A 26298-nucleotide genomic window follows, 5' to 3' on the forward strand; every position below is an offset into this window, starting at 1 on the left:
TGTGACTTACGCTATTAGTTAAAATAAAAAAAAAGTATGCTCATATATATTCTACCTAACATGTAAAATGTCATATATATTCTACCTAACAGTGATCATGAAAACAGTACCCACCATTTTAACAAAGATGTTTTTTCCAAAACACATGTTTTTAAATCACTGCTATATTCTAAGTATATGTTTCATATACTTACTTCCTGATCCACTAATGAAATGTCCGGCCTCAACCCCTCACAGTAATGCATGTAACGGAGAGAATTTCCTGGCAAATCTCCTCTCAGTAAGATAATTGCATCATGAGGCATAGAGGTGAGAAGGTTCTTTGCGAATTTATCAATCACATAGTTGGTCCTTTGGTCACAAATGCTAAATGAAAGGGTCCAAAAAAATTAAAATAGCAAGACTTTGCTACAGTTTTAACAAGACTAGGCTTATTTTCTATGCCATTCTTTTCCCATCATACAATAAACATTTAGTGTTTCAATATATTCTAAAATAATACATATATCTGAAGAAAGAATATTAGCGTCTGATAAGCAGCAGCTAATTGTGCAATTGAAAAAAAAATCAGTCTACTGCTTACTTCTGGAGTTTATAATCACTTCCACAAAGAGGGAATCAGTACACAAGAACAGGTCCTTTTTTCCCCTAAGTGCAATCCAATTTTATTTTTAGAAATTAAGATTTCTGATTCCACTTGGAATTTAAGGCAATTTTATGTTAACTCCATTTACTCAAAGGAACTTTCAGAAATGCAAAAGGAAATCTGCCCATTTCTGACTTGAACTTGTATGACATTTGTATGATTTTCTTGCATGCAGAGGTTGATCCTTTCCACTTCTCCCCTCCTGTGTTCCTCTCTGCCTTTGGAGATCAAGAAATCGCTAGGGGATAAGACCAATGAGAAGCAAGGGGAGGAAGAGTTTCCTGAGTTGTTTACTTCTCTCCAGGCATTATTTGCTATTGCCAATAACTTCATCCTTTTCAAGAACGAACTGAACTTTCTAACTTCAAAGAAAAACTGGCATGAGTTCTAAGAGCATTCTATGAAAAAAAAAGACGACAAAATAGTAATTAGTATCAAAAAATGAGACAAGCAATGTCCTTTCTGTTGTTATCAGGTCCATTACATTTGACAGAGCTGAGAAACACAGCCTCAAGTTGAATACTTGAATACTCAGGGTTAGTATCACAAAGCAAAGGAACACCTCTAGGAACAGAATATTATCCCTGCCTTTGTAATTGATGTAAAAATTACTGTTTCCTACCTGATTCCCTATGTTGCAGAGTGATGAGGCACATTTTGCCATCTAGCAAAGGTGCTACGTATTCCATTCCCCCGGGGCAAATGAAAAAAATCAAAACAAGATAAAAACACCTAGCCTGTGCAAATATGTCTGGCGTCGAACCTGGACTGACCTAATGGCCTGAGCCAGGAGATGACTGGGATAAGAAAAGGCTGGGAAACACACTGTGAGCTTGGTGCACCTGCTTGAGCTAGTGATGCTGTTGTGTGCAGGACATGCAGCCCCTTCTCTCAAGGCCTCCTGGTGGCCTTCCTAACATCAGCTCTACCCCAGTATTATAAAGAACAATGTTGTGTGTTTTTCTTTAACTTTTATTTTAGGTTCAGGGGTACATGTGTGGGTTTGTTATTTGTTACACAGGTAAATTTGTGTCACAGGGTTTGTTGTACAGATTATTTTGTCACTCAGGTACTAAGCCTGGTACACAATAGTTACTTTTTTCTGATACTCTTCCTCCTTCCAGCCTCCACTCTCAAGTAGGCCCCAGTGTCTGTTGTTCCCCATCTTTGTATCCATGAGTTCTCATCGTTCAGCTCCCACTTAGAAGATGCAGTATTAGGTTTTCTGTTCCTGTGTTAATTTGCCAAGGATAATGGCCTCCAGCTCCATCCATGTTCCTAAAAAGGACATGATCTCATTCTTTTTATGGCTGCATAGTATTCCATGGTATATATGGACCACTTTTTCTTTTTCCAATCTGCCACTGATGGGCATTTAGGTTGATTCCATGTCTTTGTTACTGTGAATAGCACTGCAATAAACATTCGCATGCATGTGTCTTTATGGTAGAATGATTTCTATTCCTTTGGGTATATACCCAGTAATAAGATTGCAGGGTTGAATGGTAAGAACATTGGTTTTTAAAGTTAAGTTAAAAGAGAAAATTTAATCCTTTAAAATAATACCAGTTAAATCTCACTATAGCAAAATTCCAAGAGACTCTCTCTTCCAGTTCCGTAATGTGTACTTGATATTGCTGCAAATAAACGAACTATAGTCTAAGACTTAGACATCTTTACGTTAGACTGAGATTCTTATTATAATGGTTATTAAACAGATTTGGAAAAATACATGTAATAGTAATAATATATGAGTTAAGAAACTTTAGAACTTAAGGCTGGTGTAGTGGCTCACACCTGTAATTCCAGCACTTTGGGAGGCTGAAGAGGGAGGCTTGCTTGAGACCAGGAGTTCAGGACCAGCCTAGGCAACATAGTGAGACCTTGTCTCTACAAAAAAAAAAAAAGAAAGAAAAAAGGCATGATAATGGTGGCATGTGTCCATAGTCCCAGCTACTGAGGAGGCTGAGGCAGAGGACTGTCTGAGCCCAGGAGTTCAAGGCTGTAGTAAGCTAAGATCATGCCACTGTATTCCAGCCTAGGGGACAGAATAAAACCTTGTTCCAAAAAAAAAAAAAAAAAATATTTACTACTACAGAGTAAACTGGACATAAAGGGAAGCATAAAGTGAATTATTTTAGGGTATACAAAAAACCCTAAATCATTTTACTCTCCATCTAAGTGGTATTTTAGGTCATGGAATTTTACTTATACTAGGGATTCTAAAAGTATCTCTTGGGTTCTTTAGAGAAAAAGATACAAATAGTCTACATGCACCACCTAAACCCTTGTTTGCAATGGCCTGAAACCATACATCGCCCATACTAAGATTCTGGTTCAGGAGGTTTAACAACCCTAAAAGCTAAAGAACTACTGCATTCAACCAAGCTGTCTCACGTTGAGTCCTGAAAACCAGTAGAAGTTAAAAATGAAATGAAGTGTTAGAATCTAAATATTCAGGTATCTCTAGCTTGACAGCTACTTTTCATAAGAATAACCATGTGTTACCTGTAATTAGAATATATTTGGTAAACTACAAAAAGAGTTGCAGAAAGCCATTCCAGATACTGAAGCCCATTGCTATTCAGCACTCTGTTAGTCTCAGACACAACTGCAGCCAAACCAATGCCAGCGAGGACGGCCACTACCGCATTGCTCTGCATCCAGAATCGTTCCACCTGTGAAAGAGACAAGCAATCAGTAGGTCCAGTTGACTAGTTTATGCTATCAGTCAGCTACTTATATATTTTTAAAATATACTGCCTGCATTTAGTTGTGTGTGCCTGTTGTCATTCAGGTTTTGTTAACTGGTTTCCCCAATCCAAGCCCAGGTCATTTCATTTTTCTATTTTCAAACATTCTTCCTTCCCAGTTTGACAGGTGCATCTCCCTTTTTAGATCCACACATTCATTTCAATACTGTGGCCTTTGTCTTGAACTCCAGTAATACACAGGCTGAAGGAGTTAGAGAATGCTTTTGCTTTCCTCCTGACGTTTCCTTCCACAGGGAGAAGCTCCACTGTCCTGGCCTCTCTCTGACCCCTCACGTATTTCCTCCTATAGGATGCAAGGACTTATCCAACTGGGGAGTTTGGGAGCTGGGACTGGACCTGCAGCACCCTTTCTTTTCCTCTCACTTTCTCCTGGAAGTGAGCTACCCATAGCAAGCACCTGTCCAGGTCCAGAGTCTATCTCTGTGGCACGAGTTGGGTGGGGGAGACATGGGAAGGGGCTTGTCTCCACAGTACTCCACAGTACTGCCTATGTACTCCACAGTACTCCACAGTACTGCCTATGACTAGTGGGTAAATCTGTCTATTCTGGGATGCTGGAAGAGGAAGCCCCCTTGGCTACAGATATAAGCCACATCTTCCAATCTCAGTATTATCAGATTAAAAGTGATTCTCTCACCCGTTGTACTGTGTTACCTTGTTTCTCAATTGATTCAGAACTCAGGTGATCAAGTAGGGTATTATTTATTAGGCTTCGTAAACACACACACACACACACACACACACACACACACACACACCACTCAGTTTCAGCTGTCAAAAAAGAGCTATTGACATTTACAGAGATTCTATTATAAGTAGAAGAAATACTCTAATCTCAGAGACTGCTACCGAAGAAAACAGAAACACAGTTGCTCTTTAGCCTAGGCCTCGGACTGGGTAGGTAAGAAATAAGGATATATGTTGTTAAGTGCCCTCAATTATAATTCATATTTCTTTTGCTATTAAAAAAATTCCAGGAGAAATGCAGTTGTACCTATATTTGCAAGCATACACACATACAATGACTGACTTAAATCTACTTTACGTTCATTTTTCTATTTAACAACTGTGTTAATGAAACAATGCATTCTTTTTATCCTAAAAAGAGGCCTTAGCTGTATTGGCTCAATAATTTAACTTTGATTTATAAAAATGTATATAAAATTTTAACTATTCCTTAAGTAATTTGCTCTTCTACAAGATTTATGAAATGCAAACTTGTACATTCTTCACAAACTTTCTGGTCAAAGGATATATCTAAGTAAAACTTACCACACCCATGAAAAGTGGTTTTGAAATATCTAAATTTGCTCTCCAAGCAAAGAACAATGAATAAATGCAAAACATCCCAGTAAAAAGCCATACTAATGATGGATTCTGTCGGTCCCTACAAAAAATAATAAAAAATGTCTAAAATATTTATATACATGAATGTCAAATATAATATCACAGGACTTTAAACTATTAGATCTATAAAAACTTTCCATTTTTAACTAGAAGCAAAGAGAGATCTCGGTTTTTAAAATCTGAGTTGAAACAACCAAAATACAGTAATAAACTTGAACTACAACTTGGGACTATACAGTAAAGGATATAAAGCTAACATTCACAGAAGAAATGCAAACTACTAATTTTGTCAAATTTCAGAAGTGATCAAATATAGGCAAAATACAAACATTTTCAAGCTTGAAATAATAAAGATTTAAGAACGATAAATCTCAATGTTGGTGTGAATGCAGTGGTATGACAATATATGTTAGTATAATCCTTCAGAATAATTTGATAATATTTTTATTACGAGCCTTAAAAATATTAATAATCATTGACTCAGTTATTTGTCATGCAGGCATAAATCTTTAAGCAATAACCAGAAATGTAAATAAAGATTAATCCATAAAAATGTTTTGGTATTACTTATAATAGTGGACAAAGTAGAAGCAATCTAAAGAGTTCTCAATAGAAGAACAGTTAAAATAATTCTCCTGTGGTCATAGGATGTTCTGTTACATAGACATTTAAATGATTTTAAGTATTTTTATAGTATGAAAAAATGTTCACAATAAAATGTTTAAGTGTCAAGTAAACAAAACTATAGATACATGTACAAATATATATTTACATACAAATACATTCAACAGACTAGATCATAAATGAATAAATTAATGGAGATTTACAGTGCTGCATTTTCCAGGGTTTCTTTTGTCATCAGGGATTACTTTTATCATCAGAGGAATTTAAATAATAGCTTCTTTTTAAAGTCAACAATAATAATCAGTTATGGCAGAGTAAGGAATCAAACCTGAAGTTTAGGACATCAAATGACTGCCTACTTAGACAGTAATATAATGCTCAATTTCTTGAAATCATTGATTTAGAATCAGAATAAAAGTAAGAAAGCAATACATACTTATCTTAATAGATAGCTAGGAGAGTCATTTATTTGGAGTATAAAATAATACTGGCAATGTCCTACAGTGACATACTGAAAACATTAATTCAATTCATGAACATAGAAAAATAACAGGAAAAGGAATTGTATTACTTACTTTCTTGCTAAACATATATTTGCACAAACTGCAAGGGCTTGGATGTTGAATGAGAGTTCGGTCCTCATATTTGTTACTTGAGAACTGCAAAAAACAACCTAACTTATTGTTGGCAGGAAACAAATTTCATTAATTCCAAGTAAAATATTCCTTGTAGGATACATTTGATTATACACTGGGCTTGGGTCAGATTTTCAAATTGCATCTTTTAAAGTTGGAAGAAAAAGTGCAATAGAAAGAGTTAAACAGTTCCACAGTTCCAAGATGTTTTCCAATGGTAACATTTGGTTACCAACTTGCATAATTTGGAATAGAATCAGAACAAATAATGTTTCTGTATTTTTGATATTGGTATACTGCATAGAATATCCGTGACTGGTTTGATAGGAAGCTGTTTGAAATGAATTTCTGAACTTTTTTCTGTTGGCAGTGTAGACATGGCCTCCAGTGATTTCGCAACTAATAACAAAATTAATTCAAATAGCTTTCTGGAGATCTAATAGGAAGAAAATAAAGGCCATGAGAGAGAATTCCCAGCCATTCTTTTGTGGGTTATCTTTTTCCTTAAATGATTTCCTTGTTTTCTATATCATTTGTTTTGGTTCAAAAAACACTTAAGCAATCTCAGAGAAATGTATTATTTTTTTCCTACAAATAAACTAAATTTTTGCATTAACTCATGCATTTTCAGTTATTATGTGAGTTCTAAAACAGCTTCTGCTCTGTCTCCAATTTTTAAAAAAGAAATGACTCTATACATCATCTCAAATAACTTTCTTCTCCCTACCGGCAATTTTACTGGAGAAAATGTGATACTATAATTATGGAAACTATACAATGTGTATTTTACTAATGAAGACTCATCTACTATGAGAAGATGTCCTTACTTATTTTCAAATACACTTGAAAAATTGATTCCAGCGTGAGACCATTTCAAACCATTCTTCAAAAGGAATGAAGTCAGTCTCAAAATTAATTCTTGGAGATCTACTGCTTAAGTGTAAGCGCTAAAAGATGGTCACTGCCTAAGGTTAGATTCAATAATTTCCTTGTACAGGATTGCAATTTAGAGATATGCATGGCGAAAAAATTTAATTTGCTTGACTGGAAAAGGGTAGATGATTGATGATTAGCTTCTATCATTTTGAAGGATTTTCTCATGAGTTAATTATCAGTTGCCTTTTTCAACATTCCTGCCCACCTGAAACAATTAAAGACTAGAAATTCTCATTCAGGGAGTGCTAAGATTATGCCTTCATTCTGCATGACGACTTGGTCCACACAGAAGTGTGGGTGTGAGTGGTCATCACTTTTGTCAAGTCTTTTTTCTGGGTATACAGCCTGCTATTATTTTAATGTGAAGGAGGCCATTAAGGGTCTCAATAAATGACCTTTTTTTTTTTTGTGAGACGGAGTCTCGCTCTGTCACCCAGGCTGGAGTGCAGTGGCCGGATCTCAGCTCACTGCAAGCTCCGCCTCCTGGGTTTATGCCATTTTCCTGCCTCAGCCTCCCGAGTAGCTGGGACTACAGGCGCCCGCCACCTCGCCCGGCTAGTTTTTTGTATTTTTTAGTAGAGACGGGGTTTCACCATGTTAGCCAGGATGGTCTTGATCTCCTGACCTCGTGATCCGCCTGTCTTGGCCTCCCAAAGTGCTGGGATTACAGGCTTGAGCCACCGTGCCCGGCCTCAATAGATGACTTTTATGTGTAACTAATAAAAGTTAGACATATAGTCTAGGATTACTCTCTAGCGTTCTTTGGAGTTGCTATAACAATTTCTGGAAGGTAGACAGAAAAGAGCAGGCAGTGAGTCCTGCATGGAGCAAAGCAGAATAAAATGAAAGCTCAGAGACACTGATATGACATATGACTGTCTTTATCTTTATTTTATTTATTTATTTATTTGAGACAGGGTCTCACTGTGTTGCCCAGGCTGGAGTACAGTGGCATGATATGATGAGGACTCGCTGCAGCCTCAACCTCCTGGGTTCAACTGATCCTGTCACCTCAGCCTCCTGAGTAGCTGTAACTACAGGTGCACGCCACCATGCCTGGCTTTTTTTTTTTTTTTAATGTTTTGTAGGCTGGTTGTGTTAGCTCACTCCTGTAATCCCAGCACTTTGGAAGGCCAAGGCAGGTGGATCACTTGAGGCCCAGGAGTTTGAACCCAGTCTGGCCAACATTGCGAGACCCTGTCTCTACTAAAAATACAAAAATTAGCTGGGTGTGGTAGCACGTACCTGTAATCCCAGCTACTCAGGAGGCTGAAGTGGGAGGATCGCTTGAACCTGGGAGGCGGAGGTTACAGTGAGCAGAGATCTCACCACTGCACTCCAGTCTGGGTGACAGGGCAAGACTCCATCTCAAAAAACATTTTTTTTTTTTTTTTTTTTTGCAGAGACAAGGTCTCACTATGTTGCCCAGGCTGGTCTCAAACTCCTGTGCTCAAGCGATCCTCCCACTTTGGCTTCCTAAAGTGCTGGGATTACAGGCATGAGCCACTGCACCTAGTGCCATCTTTATTTTTGAAAAGAAAACTGAGCTTCTTGTTACGTTCCCCCAGCTAAAATGAGAAAGCCACAAAAGTCTCACACATAAAAAGAAATATTTAAAATCCATGGTGAGAACCAGCAAAAGGTTATGTGAAAGTAACTGACGGCAGGGAGATACTTCCAAGATATAATGTAAAGTAGAAAACAGCAGGCTAATGAAACAGTATGTTTACTATGATCCTACTTTTAAAAAGAAACAAAAATCTTAAAAATATTAGAAAAATATAATCCAAAATATTAACAGATTAATAATACTGGTTATCTCTGCATGTTGGATTTACAGGTAGTTTTAATTTTCTTCTATTTGCTTACCTGTATTTTCTAAGTTTTCTATAAAGATTATGTACTTTTTTTGAAGTAGAAAAAAGAAGTCGTTTAAACAGAAAGGAAGGAAGGATGGCTGGAAGAAAGCAAGCTAGTAAGCTAGTAAAAATTACACCGAAATTGTGAGAACTCATAAACTGCCTCACGTATAAAGTTGAAATATTCTCCTCACAGTTTTTTTTCAAACAGCCCCAAGAGTTCCAAATTAGTAATTAGTTAGGACATCACTTCAGTGTTGTAGAAACCCATTTTCTTCCAAAATTTTCTATCAGGTTGGTATGGGTATCTTTCCACTTGTCTTAATCTGTAGGTTTTAAAGCAAATATTAACCCAGTTTTCAAAGAACACTATTAAATAATATAGATGAAAATATATTTGCTTAAGCCAGCTCTAATAAGGTTGGATGTTAAAAATATGGAAGCCAAAGATAGAGCTTATGGCAAGGATAGCCTAAGGAAGTCATAGGAGACATTACATAAATTAAGCTCTGAAATACTAAAAACCAAAATAACAAGAAAACAGTTGTTCAATTGAAGGTTGAAACATTTTCGTTCTATAAATACTCTATATAGTATTCTAATATTCACCGTTGTGTTTATTGCTCATTTTAAGCTCTATCTTCTTGAAGGAGGTGCTAAAAATATTTGAGAGTACAGTCGGCCCTCTGCCTCCATGGGTTCTGCCTCCGTGGGTTCAACTAACCTTAAATCAAAAAAATTTGGGGAAAAAACCGTCTGTACAAACATATACAGATGTTTTTTCTTGTCATAATTCCCTAGACAATACAGCATAACAACTATTTACACAGCATTGACATTGTACTAGGTATGATAAGTAATCTAGAGATGATTTACAGTATACAAGAGGATGTACACAGGTTATATACAAATATTATGCCATTTTATATCAGGACTTGAGCACCCATGGATTTTTACATCCTCAGGAGTTCCTGTAACCAATACCCCATGGATACCGAGGCACAACTGTAAATACAAACAACTGTCAACTGTAGAGGTAAAAACTACTTCTCAGACATACTTTGTTACAGAGAGATGAACTCAGAAATCCCTAAAATCACTTAAAGGAACTAATAGAGAATTCATTTTAAAATAGTTTCAAATATTTCATACTCACAGCAATATTTCAGACATACTGGATCCTATTTCAGATTTGGCCTAAACACAAAAGACCAACATTTATTTGCATAAGCATTAAACTGAAGCTTTATTAGGCTATTGTATTTTAACAATCTTGACTTAAAAGATACGGGTTTTCTTTAAAAAAAAAATTTTTATTTTAGGTTCCAGGGTACATGCGCAGGTTTATAACATAGGTAAGTTGCATGTCAAGGGGGTTTGGTGTACAGATGATTTCATCACCCAGGTAATAAGCATAGTACCCAATAGGTAGTTTTTTGATCCATTCCCTCCTCCTACCGTCTGCCCTCAAGTACACACGTGTCCATGTGTACTCAATGTTTAGCTCCCACTTATAAATGAGAACATGTGGTATTTGGTGTTCTGTTCCTGCATTAGTTCACTTAGGACATTAACTCATTCCTTTTTTATGGCTGTGTAGTATTCCATGGTGTATATGTACCACATTTAAAAAAATCCAGTCTACTGTTGATGGGCATTTAGGTTGATTCTATGTCTTTTCTATTGTGAATAGTGTTGTGATGAACATATGTGTGTATGTATCTTTATAGTAGAACAATTTATATTCCTTTGGATATATGGCCAATAATGGGATTGCTGGGTTGAATGGTAATTCTGTTTCAAGTTCTTTCAGAAATCGCCACATTGCTTTCCACAATGGTTGAACTAATTTACACTCCCACCAGCAGTGTATAAGCATTCTCTTTTCTCCAAAACCTCACCAGTATGTTTTTTGACTTTTTCATATAATAACCATTCTGACTTGTGTGAGACGGTATTTCATTGTGGTTCCAACTTTCATTTCTCTAACGATTAGTGATATTGAGCACTTTTTCATATGCTTTTTGGCTGTGTGTTTGTCTAAAAGATACAGGTTTTAAATATACAATGTATCATTTCTTTTCACTCAAAGTCTTTAGTTCAGAGTCTTATTGAATTTTTAAAGAGAAGCCAGTGAAAACTAATTTGGACATCCTTTAGGAAGAATTTTAGAAGTAATAATTGGCAGGCTGGGCACGGTGGCTCACACCTGTAATCCCAGCACTTTGGGAGGCCGAGGTGGGCAGATCACGAGGTCAGGAGTTCGAGACCAGCCTGGCCAACATGGTGAAACCCCGTCTCTACTAAAAATACAAAAAATTAGCTGGGCAGGGTGGTATGCATCTATAATCCCAGCTACTCAGGAAGCTGAGGCAGGAGAATCACTTGAACCCAAGAGGTGGAGGTTGCAGTGAGCCGAGATCGCACCACTGCACTCCAGCCTGGGCAACAGACTGAGACTCTGTCTCAAAAAACAAAAACAAAAAAAAAAAAAAAAAAAGAAAAGAAAGAAAAGAAACAATAATTGGTTAGAAATCAGTTGAACTATTCCAGCAAAAATGATTTACATGTTAATAAATTAATAACCTTTTTATACTTCCATGATAGACTTTCCTTAAGCTCTTTATGAGCACTTTGATTAAAATTCATTACAACCTGTTCATCTATAATTTCACAATTATGTATGAATTATATAAATTTCAAATCTAGAATGGTCTTCAGACAATATTTTTATGGAATAACCAAAATAAGTAAAGCAGAATATAAATGTAAAGTATCAAACTCTCGATGTCAAAATAATTAATATTTTTCCTTTTTATTAATCTATTTTATTATGAAACATCTCCTACACACAAAAAACATATATAATACATCTTTAAGGGTCAAAGAGCTTTTTAAAAATCTACAGATCCATCATTCATTTAAGAAACAAAACCTCATCAAGATTATAAGATATCTCACAAAGCCCTCAAAGACTTTTTCTTCCTTATCCCACAGCAATAACTACTACCTTGAATTTGGTGTTATTTCCCTATTTTTTATAAATATAAAAAAGTAGTTCTACTACTTTTGTATGTACCCTTGAACAACAGATTGTTTAGTTTTCGCATGGTTTAGAGTTTTGTGTAAGTGGTATTATATACTACATACTCTTCTGAGACTTGCCTTCTTAAGTAGGACACAAAAGGACAAACCAAGAAAGAAAAACCTGATATAACTGTCTATATGAAAACAAAAAAAATCTTCTGCTTATCCTTTCATTTTTCAGATTATCTTTACTGTGACTATGTTTACTGTGTTCCCTTAATATGTCTTAGGAAAAGCAAGGCCTTTGAAACTTCTTTGGAGCACACTGTTTCCATTTAGTGAACTCATATCTTATGAGGTATTTACAGATATGTCTTGAGCTTTAAAAACTAGATACTAACATAAACACTGTTCATGAAATATGTAAAAAAATAAACAATAAGAAGTGGTTTGGTCAAAGAAAATTTTTTAAATTGAGGATTTTTCTTCCTTCGATCTTTTCCAAATAGTTTTATTTACAGATCAAGTGCCCATAGTGACTCACTGCTAACAAGACTGAAATTCTTCAACTGTAGGTGGAAGACTTTTTAATGATTGCTATCCTAAAAAGTATATTCAGGATATACAACTACATGATGTTAAATTAAGTGATTCCAACTTTTCTCTAACATATATCAAAGGCCCTTTTCCAAGGGGCAAGTTTGTTACATAAATAACCAAAATAAAAATTTGATCCACTGTCATTGATAAATACTGTTTTTTTAATCAAGGCCCAGGCAGAACACTGAAGTTTTGCCACTTGTTTCCTTAGAAGGGCTTTAAATCTGAATTTACCAGGCTGAAGGTTCCATATTCTTCCCTGAGAAAATGTGTCAAAAATCCTTGCAGCGTTGTCTGGTCTCCCCAGGTCCACCGGGCGTGATTAAGGTAAGATGAGATGGGAAGGTGGATATAGGGCAGCAAACCAGCAGAGAAGTACAGGCTCAACTTCAACAAAGAGCCCAGGGAGAGTTCCTGCATCAGAGCACATCAGGTGGTAAAACAATGTTTATTTTAGTAGATTCATCCTGGAACTTCAAGAACATATCAAGGAAAACATCAAATATGTTTACTCAGAGCTGATCTCCCAATTTATATTAAGTCACCACAGAATACTATGTTAAACCTTCTGATTACTATGGATTACTAGAAAATTTCATCAGCCTCAACTCCTTTGCATGGCAGGTGAAAGCTGAGTGAAGCAAATAATATTAGCAAAGGCTCATGAGTATCATGTTTACTGCATCACTTACATTTAAAACCATGTCATGACAAGCAGCATTGCACAGCTAAGATAACCTGCTTGGAAGTGATTATGTGTTGTTTGGCTGATTTTGAATATGCCCAAAATACCATTCTCAGACCAATTCACTTCATCATCATCATTAGGAGTAGACTTCAACTATATATATTATTATGATTATACGTTGACAATTCTTTCAACAAGGGTTTTGAACATTTCACAGAAATGTCTGGCATAAATGAAACTAGCTTTTATATAAACTCCAAGCTCACTCAAATGCCTTTTTTCCCCCTCAATTTATAATTAATTTATAATTAATTTCCCCTAATTAAAGAAAATTAGTTGTTATAAAAATGCTGCTTCATATACCTTATTTGGGAAAACATATTTCTCATTTGTAAAATACTTTTCTTAAAGGACAATATTGGCAAAGTTTTACAAATATTAAATCCAAAATAATATGAATTCTGGTATATTCAATCAATTCCTGTGTATCTGAACCGAGATTCAAATACTGCTTACTTTAGTAACTGGGAGAGGTGGTCTCTCACAAATATTGTATTTGGAAATTGCCAATTTTTCCTTTACAAAAAAGAGAAATTCATATGTGAGAATGAATATAAGAATCAAGGTTCACATTCACCAGAGGTAGAACCAGCAGTTGATTTACATTAGCATTTTCAAATAAACATTTGTAATTGAAAATGAAGTGTTTTATTACAGTACTGATTTCATTTGAGATTTCTATAGCAGTAATGAGATGCAAAAAAATGATGGCATGAAAGGAGTGTAAGAAATAACTAATCTAACAACATGCCTTTGCTATTCTTAAAATTAGTTTTAAAGAAAGTAAATGCTTATTTTTGCACAGTTTCTGCATATTATAAAGTTGAATTTAGAATGGTAAGATGAGTTGCTGCAGAATTTTCCTTTTGTGTGAAAAATAAACAGGGAGACAACTGAGAGTTGGGGAATAAGTGGTTCCTAATCCTAACTGCACATTAAAATCACCTGGGGAACTTCTTAAAAATACTGATGTCTGGGCCTCACCTCAGATCATTTATATCAGAATTATTTTGGGGTAGAATCAAGTTTTAGCATAAATAAATAAATAAATATATACACACACACACCCCTATGTATATATGTACATATACATACACATACACATATGTACCTACATTACTATATACATAGCTACATCTGTGTATATATACACACAAACACACACGAACTTTTAAAAAGTTTCTCAGATAAGTAAGCAGCCAGGGTTGAAACCAACTGACTCAGGACTTTCTGCTCTGTCTCAAATCACCTCACAGTGAGATCCAACTACCCTGTTACTTCATTGGTAGGCCTTATTTTCTAGCCTCTGCTTTTTAACTAATGGGAAATAAAGAGTCACAGTTCTCACAATTTCATCACTCTCTGGTAGCTTACAGGGAAAACTGGCCCTTAGTCCAGGGTCCAAAATTATCAACTCTGAATCCTCCATGTTTTACAGAAAGTACATGTCTCTCCTTTCAATCAACTAACATGAAATATGTGCTAATAATGCACCCCTCTGATGTCTGTTCAGGTTAGAAGCCTGGCTAAGATGACTGATACTAGAGGGAGATGTATCCATCCACCCCCACTGATTCACAAGAGAAATATTTGGGCCTCTTTCTTGTATTCCACAGAAAAGATTCACTGAGTTATATTTCATATCTCCAGTTTTAATCAAGCGTTTATATAATAAAAGGCCATATAAAGAACTTACTATATACACTACAAAACCACTGTTAAAGATACTGCTTGTTATGCCGTTTAATAAGCTTTACATAAGGACCTACATGATTGACTTCACAAAATTCAGTGCCAACGAAAAGTTCTTTCCTGTCAACTGCTATGTTTCTCTTTTACTCATTTTATTTTATTTTTTTATTTTTATTTTTTGGAGACAGAGCCTTGCTCTGGCACCCAGGCTGGAGTGCAGTGGCACGATATCGGCTCACTGCAACCTCCGCCTGTTGGGTTCAAGCGATTCTCCTGCCTCAGCCTCCCAGGTAACTGGGACTACGGGCACAAACTGCTACGCCTGGCTACTTTTTTTTGTATTTTTAGTAGAGACAGAGTTTCACCGTGTTGCCCAGACTGGTCTCGAACTCCTGAGCTCAGGCAATCCGCCTGCCTTGGCCTCCCAAAGTGCTAAGATTACAGGCGTGAGCCACTGCACCCAGCCCCTTTTACTTACTTTTTAATCACATCATAAAAATTTTATAACCCCCATGTTACCCTTTTTGCTTTACTGTTAAGAAGCTAATGTGTTCAAGTACAGTAAATAAAGCTATCTAAAGCTTTGGTATAATTATTTCCCTATCTCTAGATAATAATTTTATTTGTTTTATATGTTTTCTATTGTAATTCTGATTATAGCTGGGTATAATGAACAAATAATAAAAGGATAAGTAAAGCTGAGTTTGTACACAAACGAACAATAAGGTAAAAAGACTCTAGTGCTGGCTTTGTATATAGACTATTTTAACCTCTGGGTACCTAAATCTCTCATTGCCTAATGAAGTAATTTTCCTATGTTGCTTTATATTGCCATTTTAATTAACAATCTTTTTTTTTTCTTTCAGAGAATAACAATAAATCCTTTTTAATTCTAGGGAATCTATTTTGAGAAGACAACACTGTTACCAGAGATTTTATTATTTAGTTCACAATAGCAGTAATGTCTGTTTTGTTGAGACCTGACTCTTCAGCACCTGGAGCAAGCATATGGCACAGGGCAAGGACTCGGCACACAGTTAAATAAATGAAGTATGATGGTACACCACTCTGTGTCTTAGAATGTATAAAACGATAATTAAGAAAATTTTATATTGTTGCTTTAAGTCCTTTCAGCCTACTTTCATCGAGATGCTATTCAGAATCAGTCACAAAATTATGGAACAGGCCAGATGCCACTGCAATCAATACCGCATAATTTTGGTAAATCCTATTTTTTCAGTCAATATTGTTAGGCCCTAGGGTTATTTATGCTTTACATGAAACCCAAGAAAAATTAAAGTCTGAAATTTTCTCATGATAAAAATGTTATATAAAACCTAAGTAAAATATTGTACATTTTTATTTTTACAAAACTCAAAAACCTACCTTCTTTTTTAAAAGTTGAAAGAGAATCCAAGGTATTATGCACAAAACATACAGTATTATTGTGTGCTGGTTACATAAGCTAAGGCCACAGCAGAAAGCACCAATTTTAGCTATCTGAAAATAAATTTTAAAAAATTAAGTAAAAAATTCACCTAACACTCTAAAAACAATAATAAAAATCCATTTTTATATTAAAACCAAGCATCTGTATCCTAAGTTAGGTTAAAATCAACCTCTAAGATGCAAGCAGTTATACTTTTTTAAAATAATCACTAATATTTGTTACTATTATTTTTGTTAATATTTTCTATGTTCATCAAATAATTGCAGTTTGATCTTAAATAACTGTTTTCAAACCAACTTTCAGAAAATCCTGTATGATAAACAGGTAAGTTGTAATAGTAATAGCATAGTGTGTAATGCTTATTCAAGTAAAATCTATAATTGAAATTCAGCAATTGTTTTTTCTCCTATTAAGCAAATGAAATACAGCCTGTTTTGTTTAGGAACCTGGTTATCTCTGGGTGGTGTTTTTCAGTTTTTTCAACATGTGTTAGTTTCATAATTGGCAAAGATTCTCTCCTTTGACCAAACTCAAGTCAGGCTCCTCTAAACTCTTCCCAATTAGGCCCTGACTTCTGAGTTTCCATGTTCATCTCTGCATTGTCCAGTTTTAGCATCAATCCTGTCTAGTCAGTTTAGCCAGAACCCTCATCCTCAATATCTGATCAAGTTCTTCATCCACTACCATTCCCTAGGTGGTGTCTGATCACCCTGGCTTGCTTTCAGCAAGAATTCAGTCACTTTACCCTGATGTTTCCTCTCAGTAATTTTCCATCCACTGACTCCCACCCTGCTCCTTGGCTATAAATTCCCACTTTTCCTGTTTGGAGTTGAGCCTGATTTCTTTCCCCTACTACAAAGCCCCACTGCAGTTGTCCCTATACCTGAACCTGAACAGTGTGCCTTCTCACTCTTTAAAAAAAGTCTATTGAATATTTTAACATAATCAGACATTTTTTAAGCCAAAAAAAACCCCTCTAACGGCGTCACAGAAAACCACATATAAACCATGATGTTCTTTTGTTCCTACACTCTTTAACAACACAAAGCTGCCTACACTAAGATGATTTAGCATTTCCCAGTGTATACACTGTAGGTTCTTAGAAGATAGGGTTCTTTCACATGTCAAGTGATTCTGATGATAGTGTTTACCTTAAAATTCATTGTACTTTCTTCTGAACTACTTCATGGTTTACATTTGATACTTTTCTTTTAGTTAAGTAAATTACAAATTCGACATTTTTTGGCAATTAAAGAGTGAGTCAATGCATCCTAATTTAAGGGGGCCAGTCTAGAACTTGGCACTTTCTGATAACATACACAAATAAATGATGGTGAATTAACCAACAAGCCTATCTTTCCCACGGGACACACAGGGGATTTCATAATCCTCTCACTCTCCAAAAAACTTTTAAACTCTGAGGGAAGAAAAGCACCATGTTTTATAAGGGCTATTGTGGTTCCATCCATAATAAAAAAGACTGAGATCATTTTCTCTCTCAACCTGCCAGATTATCCTGACAGTAATCGGAACAGATAAAAGGTATTTAAGCCAACATTAAAAAGAAATACATCTGTCTAAAAATTAAAACAAAAACTGATTTCACTTTGATCAAAAGAGGTTACCTTTGATCTCTCCTTAGCAGTTGCTGCTTCCTCAAAATGTACAGTAAGAGCCATAAGCAGCCCCACAAACAGATTGTTTAAGCTAAAAACCTCTGCTGCAATGGACCACTGCCATGTTAGACGAGAAAATGAAAACACCCCCGCAGCAAGGATTCCTCCAGCAGATGAGCCAGAAAGCCTGCAAACACAGATAACATGAAATCTTCTTTCCCAACAAAAAGAACTAACTTTATTTTCCTTTTTGTAAACTGTACCAGCAGAAATTATGACAGTCACCGAGCACTACTCCACCACATTATATGGTTAATACATTACCTCATATAATAATTTCTTTCAACAAATTTTAATTAGGAAGTTCATATGTTAACTTATTAATGAACAAATAAACAAACCTATGGCTAGAATGAGGTTCAGTCCTCAGATGTAACTGCTAGAATTCACGCCAGTTCAGAAAACCTGAAGACATAGTAGCTAGAGAGAGAACAAACCTGTGTCATTTTCTTGCTCTATCCATGAAGAAGGATGGTCTAGTTAAGACCTAAATGTTTGATTGTAAAAATTAATGAAATGAAAAAATATTTATTCAGGAAAATGCATTCTCACTTCAGGTACAATGTTTGGACCCAGGTATACCTTTTATTTTCATCTCTCAGCATATGCCAAAGAATGTCTTGATCACAATATTTGATGATTTCAATATCTTCTATAGTGCAGTTCTTAGTTTGCGAGGGTTTTTTCTTTAGACAAAGTTGTAGTTAAAACTAATTTTTTTCTCTAAAGATAGGAACGTGAATTTCAATAACACCAGAAGAATCAGACGCTACACTTAAAAACAAATTTCTCACCCACAAATGCCAACAAAACCCATACCATTCAAAACAATCAGGAATCTGGATATCAGTTCAGAGATTTGATTTGAGACTGGTAGTGTGGTTGAATTTACTAATGCATATCAAACCAAAACAAGTTTCTATTTCCTTATAAATCTGAAACTATGAAAATGAAAGTGATTATGAAATGCCTATTTCTAATAGTGTTAGAAAATTCAGCAAGCATTACTGCGTCTAACAATTACCATATTCTATAGCTCCAAATCATTAATTTTCAACTATATTCTTTTGTATAAAAAGTTACAGAGTAGTTCTATAGCTTTTAGTCAATCATTATTTTTAAATGATTACATAAAAATCTCAGTATCAGTAAACCTCTTTTTTCTTTGAGTTTCTGTTTGCAATTTATTTCTGTTTTCTTTCTCTTATAAAAATCAGCAGTTTCCCATTTCTTTCGGCTTCCCAGTCTTCCAGTGATCCTGATTCAACACATTATTATTTCTTCCTTCCAAATTACTTTCCTGTCTACTCATTCCTTTCTATTTGTATTTTTACTGCCTTACACTTAATTATTTTTAAGAATTCCCTAATTTGTCTTCTGGTTTTCAATCTATTCTGCAATAATAACATCATATCAAGTTTCCTAAAACATATTCTTTATGACTACCTAGCCCAAAAACTTAAGGACTCTCCACTGCTCGAGGGATAAGTTCTAAATCAGACTGCCTGGAATCCAGGCTTCCAATAAACTAGCTCCCACTCACTCACTAATGATCAACATTATTCTCTCCACCCATTAGTCAGGCTCATCAAAACTTCCTAATAAGACATGCCTATGCCTAGTATTATACTTTTGCTCATTCTGTACCCCTGAATCTAATGTCCTCCCTGCTCCTTTCTATTTATTTAAATCCTACTTCTTTCTCAAATGTTTCTTCAATTCCTAGGTTTCAGCCCATTCTGTACATCTATAGTATTTGCCTGTAACAATTACTTTAACATTGTTTTTGAAATGTGAATTAGAGTTAAATTTCATGTATATTGCAAGTATCTAGCCCCAAACACACAAAGGAAACTTAGTGAACGAGAGAACAAATTAAAGTATTTCTAACATTTTTAAAGGAACTTCCATGTTTCATATGTCAATATTATTTGAGAAAGCCAGCATAAGATACAAGATTCCTTCCTCTACTTAAAACCGAAATTAGCGTCCTTGGAGAAATGGCTAATACTAGAGCTGGAGTAGCTCTAGCACAAAATTAGTCTGAAACATCTTGTGCCGGAAAGTCAAGAAGTGCTCAAAGAATGATGGGGGCATGACAGAAGGACACAGGAGCCAGCTTAAAGAGGCTTCCACTGGCCAAATCTGGGATAATTTAAGCATCAAAAATAATTATAGTAATAGCTTATAAATCACTTAATACCTAAGAATCTATGAATTTAGTGATGTAAATAAGTAGGTGAGAAGGACATCATTGGCCTTTCGTAGAAAGCCAACCAATAATTGTAGAACAAATGATGGAATTAGAAACCACCATTTGGCAGCCATCTTAATAATAATCAATAAATACCAAAACTAGTGGGTAAAAATTTTGGAGTAGCAGAATATGTACAGTCTCAAGGTACCACCCTATGAATAGATGAATTACCAAGGGAAAAATGATAACTTTACAGTGGTGAAAACTGTCAGACACAATCTTAACCACGTGACCAAAATTAACAGCATTAGTAATAGGACAAACATCACATGCTTCCCAATCTATTCCAGTGAAAAGAATACAGCATCATTTCTACAGCATTCCTGCAGAAATGTGTTACCTGAAGCAAAGCGGAATAAAATCCTGATATAAATGAATCCTCAGGAAGAAAACTCAACATTCACTAATCTACAATGACTTTTAACACATATTCTTACACTCAGAAAGGCATCCTAGGCCAGGCGCGGTGGCTCACGCCTATAATCCCAGCACTTTGGGAGGCCGAGGCAGGCGGATCACGAGGTCAGGAGATTGAGACATCGAGAACATCCTGGCTAACATGGTGAAACCCCGTCTCTACTAAAAATACAAAAAAATTAGCAGGGCATGGTGGCGGGCACCTGTAGTCCCACCTACTTGGGAGGCTGAGGCGGGATTAGAATTATGAACTACATTAACTGTCTTTTCAAATATTTCATAAGGTTTTAAAAACAAATTGAAGAATGTAAGGTAAAAATTTTGACTTCAATGATGACATTTATCTAGTTACCTTAGATTGTTACACAAAGTTAGGTACATGAGTATTTTACTGAAGACCAATCCCGTATCAGCAAGGTCTATAATCTGAATTCTCTCTCTCTGTTTCTCCACTAAGGTCAAGATGGTTTTGCAATAAATAATCCATGTACTCTTTCACCTGGTTTTCCTTGGCATTAGAGAAATAATTTGTGAGACCGCTGAGTCAAATAGTAGAAGACAAGGTAACTGATTATGAACTCAGCAATGGGAATCAAATCTAAAATCTCAACCTTTTTAGCATCGAATGAACTTGCTCGGAAATCAAACTAAGTCTACAGGAATTTGCCTTGTAGTCCTAATGTATGGCACACAAAAGCGTAGTGGATCTTTCAATTTGTTTGTTTCCCAACAGCAGCATATGAGGGTCTGATGTTTCCACATCCTAGTGGGCACTTACTATCTAGTTTAATTCTAGCCACCCTAGTCGGTGTGAAGTGGCATCTCACTGAAGTTTGGATTTCCATTTTCCTAATGGCTAATGCTGCTAAGCATCTTTTTCTGTGTTTATTGGCCATTTGTGTATCTCCCTTAAAGAAATATCTATTCAGATCCTTTGCTCATTTCTTAAATTGGATTGTCTTTTTATTATTGAATTGTAGAGTTCTTCCCAACTTCCTTTTACCATGTTTCTTTTCAGCTAACCACAGCCAGAGTCACCTGCTTGCAACCAAGAACCCTGACTGAAACATACTATCTTCCCTCTTTAGTATACTTCCCATTATTTTTTCAAGGAAAAGTGTAAATAAATTCTGAAAATAAAACGCTCTTGTTCTCCTAGTCTTGTGCAAAACAGAAGAGAGGAAGCACGCCTCTAGGAGCAGAAAGTCATGTATACATCCATATATAGGATATATAGAAAGTGAAATGTTTTTGAGGACCCAGTATTCATGTTTTCGTACAATAATCTATATAGGGTAGGCCTGTATGAATTTCTTTGATTTCAATAGGATTTTATAAGTCAAACTCTGAATGCTCCTTAAAATGCACATATTTCAACACACTGCCTTTAAAAGTTTACTTTATGACAGTTAATATGTAGGCTATTTACTGCTTATTTAAATGTTGACCAAATTATCTACTGCATCTGACTAATCATCATCTCCTTTCATTTTGGAAGAAAAATTATCCAAATAATTTGTAAGACCCAATGACTTTGGATTTTTCCAAAGAGGATGACAGACAATTTAGACAATAGATTCTAACATTCTCTAAAAAACTTGAGATGCTTGAACTACCATTTTGTATGGGTTTATGTTGTATTTAGTCCAAGTAACACATACATGTTTAATTGATTCTGTTTCCAAAGATAGGTTCAGCTAAGTCTTCCAAATCAGGAGGTTTTTTGTTTGTTTTTGTTTTTCCTTCACACCTTATCCAGTTATGCAGCAATGAAAACAGACTGAGGATCATGAGCCAGTTTATCAGAGCTATATATATAATAAGACTCCTCTGTTAATACAAAAAAAATTTTTAAGTTTACTTTATGCTAAGACTCAGAATCAATCAACTGTTACTTGCCATGTAACATATACAAAGTAGTAGATTAAGAGGTTGAAATAACGTGAAACATCTGTTATGGAAAAATTCCACAGCTCAAGAGGGATACACACAAGGCTTTGTAGGTAGCAATTAATGCTCAGCTGAGTTTGAAGACTACAGCAGCTGTGGAGATGGAGCAGCAGCGTCAGTACACATGGCTATGGATAGGTCTGCAGGAGCCTGAGCCAGGCTTTATTATGATAATAAAATAAAATACTATTTTATCCTGGAGAAGCTGGATGGAGCCATCCTTTGGGGCTTTACTGGGTCAGAGGGACAGAAGGGCAAAAGGACAGACGGACAAGAAGGAGAGTTGAAGTAATGAATCATGGGGCCTAGACTGAATAGAAAAGGAAGTAAAGAGACAGTGTGAGCCATCAATGAAATGAGTGAAATGAAAGCTAAAGTCATACCAGGGAGTAAAAAGTAGGTTGGAGAAGGGAACATCAAATTGTTAGTGGATGGAACAGGCCAGTTAAACAAGATTAGACTCTACTGTTGAAAGCAGCTAACGATGGAACAGAGTTTTAGAAAGCTATTCTCAAAATACTAAGATTTTCAATAAACTAAGTATTTGTCCTGAAAGTCTGCAGGTAGTTGGTACATGTGCACTAGTAAGTCTGCAGGCTGAAAGCAACGTAGAAATAAGTGGCCCACTGCCATGGCTTCACAGGCATGCTACTAAGGAGCTGTGACCCCCACGTCAGGACACAGCAAGTCATGTCTGTGATTTGTGCTGACACATCAACGGACTATGCCAGTAGTGATAAGGATGATAAGACTTTGCAAGTCTTCAGTTAATTCACTGATTCTGTAAGAAGACAGTCTCATTATATTGCTTAAGTCATATTTCCTATGCATTATCTGAGCATGCTTCATTTCACCTTAGTGAGACAAAGATAAATGACTACAAAGCAGGTTGGCATCAGGGATGATTTCATGAAGACACATTTCAGGGTAAGAGCTAGGCTCGGTATCAGCCTCACATGTCCACATCTGCAGCCTCTACCTCTCTTCTCACTGTAGCCTTCTATTGAAACTGCTCTTGCTGAGGTCCCCAGTGACAACAGGCTTTCTGGACCTCTCTGCTGTGTTGTTGATCCCTGTTGATGACCACTCCCCTCGACACACTTTACTGAGTTGATGTCTAGGACTGCATATCCCCCTGGTTTTCCTTTTATGGCTCTGGGTCTTCCTTCTGTGTGTGTGTGTGTGTTTTCTGTCTCCTCTTTTTCCATTAATTTCTTTAAAGCTGGTTATTTCCCCAGATTTCATTCTCAGACAACTGCTTTTCTCACTCTACACACTCTAGGTGGCTAGAGTAACTTTATCCACTATCTTGATTTCAACTGCTAACCACAAACTGAAAAAAACAGATCTGTTGCCAGCACTGCACTCTCCTGTACTGTCAGACTTAAATATCTCCAACCAACTATGGTACACCCCAATGCCAGTCCAACTCTGGATGCCCCATAGAACCTCAGTGTCAACATGCACAAAATTAATTTCTCATTCTCTTTTCTAAAAATGATTTCCTACTCCTGCATTCTCTATCTTAGTGACCTTCATTATCTACCTAGTTATTTAAGTTAAGATACTTGGTAGTGATCATCAAAGCTTCTTTTCCCTCTCTCTCTCTGTCAAAAATAACACATCCTGCCAATTTCATTTCATAGTAATATTTAAAGGTCATCTTCCCTCCATCCATACCACCACCATTCCATGTTAGCTATTATCATCACCTCAGACTCAAATCAATCCAACAATGTGGTAAGCCACCTCCAGGCCTATGCCCGCCATTGCCAACAGAGTAAGAGATTCAAAACATATCTGACCTCACACCTTTCTGACTCCAACACTTTAATGACCTCTCCTTTAATGAGAAAACATAATATAAGCCCCTCATCATGACATAAAAAACCTTTCATGATCTGGTCTTTTAACGTAACACATCAAACTTTATGTTTCAGCAACACTAAATGACTTGCAAGTCCCTATACTTAAAAGCTATTTCTCCACTTCGGGGTTTCTTTGCAAATGAGGTTCTCTATACAGGTTGAGGACCCCTATCTGAAATGCCTGGGACCAGAAGTCTTTCAAATTTTGGATTTTTTCAGATTTTGAAGTATCTGAAGAACACGTATCAGTTAAACATTTCTAATCAGAAAATCTGAAATGCAATATGCTCCAATGAGCACTTCCTTTGGGCATTATGTCAGTATTCAAAGAGTTTCAGATTTTGGAACATTCTGGATTTCGGATTTTTTGATTAGGGATGCTTAACTTGTATGTAGAACACTGTTTTGCCTTCACTTCGCTAACTCCCATGTAACTATTTACAACTCAGTATAAGCATCGTCTTTGGCAAGTATTCCCTGAAACATTTTCTCTAAGACTAGGATACTTGCCCCTTCTCTAGGTTCTCATCCAATTAAATGCAATAAATAGATATGAAATAGATTTTTCTGTATTAAAAAAATGACTCTGAGGAATATAAATTTTTAACTGTAACCTAATCAAAACACTATAAAGAAATCAGATTTGAATAACTTAAAATCCTCTATATAATGTATTATAAAGTCAAAAAATTATTTTTGGACTATTGATAATATTGGATAATCTGTCAGCATATTGATATACTTTTTACTTAAAAATATATCTCAATATATATGTCTGTGTATATATATATATACGTATATATACACACACACACACACACACACACACATATATGTGTGTGTCCCTAGAAAAACTATTTGATTTTTTGAAAAACTGTTTTCCATATATATATTATTTTAGATGTACTTTATTTGTAATTTTTAATGCTCTCCAAGTAGCAATGGTTTCTAATGACCTCAATGTAACTCCAAACATTTTCAAATAATGTTGGATAAAATTACTTACGCCATTATTTGGAAAGAAATATTTTTTTAAACTGCAAAAAATTAAGACAAAAGATGTTTTGGTCTTGGGGTAAATTTTAAGAGTCATGTCCTTTATTATTATATAAATGATGTCTTGGTAACAAATGCTATTAAGGGAAAAGTTAAAGAATTCATTTTAAACTTGTTACATTGATTTTTGTTTTCTTAAATAAAATGATGTTTGTATGGACAGATTTTCCAGAAACTAAGGAATACTATTTTATCATTCTGTACTTTAATTCAAGTGTTTAAATATTCGTTTGGCAAGGGTATAGAAGCAATAATTTATTTTTAAACACTTTCTATTTTCATATTACTTTATTCCTTGTCTATAAAATAGATATTTCAAAGAGAATAATAAAATATAGACTGGGCGTGGTGGCTCATCCCTGTAATCCCAGCACTTTGCAAGGCCAAGGCAGAGAATCGCTTGTGCTTGGGGGTTCATAACCAGCCTGGGCAACATACTGAGATTTCATCTCTACTAAAAAATTTTAAACAAATAAAAATTAGCTGGGCATGGTGGCACATGCCTGTAGTCCCAGCTATGTGGGAGGCTGAAGCAGGAGGATGGCTTGAGCTCAGGAGGTTGAGGCTGCAGTGAGCTATCATAGCACCACTGTACTCTGGCCTGGGTGACAGACCTGACTCCAAAAAATAAAATAAGATAAAATATAGGTTCACAGTTACTCATATTGCCTTTCACACACTGATTTGTAGAGACAGTTCCTTAATTTTCTCAAACTTTTGTGAAATTTCAAACAAA

The 26298-nt window shown here is 35.7% G+C and overlaps 1 protein-coding gene across 4 annotated transcripts in view; it reads right to left on the reverse strand.

Annotated features, from left to right (window-relative positions):
- Positions 1 to 26298, reverse strand: part of TMEM260 (transmembrane protein 260) — a 331945-nt gene that overhangs the window by 28033 nt on the left and 277614 nt on the right. For all 4 annotated transcript variants that reach the window (XR_002735503.2, XM_023231281.3, XM_023231278.3 and 1 more), the window contains 8 exons: positions 17964 to 18141; positions 16275 to 16388; positions 12683 to 12862; positions 9978 to 10018; positions 5967 to 6050; positions 4693 to 4807; positions 3155 to 3324; positions 195 to 366 (listed from right to left, as the gene is read on the reverse strand). Coding sequence is in view for 3 of the 4 variants with exons in the window: in XM_023231281.3 (XP_023087049.2) it covers positions 195 to 366; positions 3155 to 3324; positions 4693 to 4807; positions 5967 to 6050; positions 9978 to 10018; positions 12683 to 12862; positions 16275 to 16388; positions 17964 to 18141 (1054 nt within the window). In the remaining variant the exon portion in view is untranslated. The remainder of the gene's footprint in view (positions 1 to 194; positions 367 to 3154; positions 3325 to 4692; positions 4808 to 5966; positions 6051 to 9977; positions 10019 to 12682; positions 12863 to 16274; positions 16389 to 17963; positions 18142 to 26298) is intronic.

Source organism: Piliocolobus tephrosceles, chromosome 6 (assembly GCF_002776525.5).
Source record: "Piliocolobus tephrosceles isolate RC106 chromosome 6, ASM277652v3, whole genome shotgun sequence".
In the NCBI taxonomy this organism is placed as follows: domain Eukaryota; kingdom Metazoa; phylum Chordata; class Mammalia; order Primates; family Cercopithecidae; genus Piliocolobus; species Piliocolobus tephrosceles.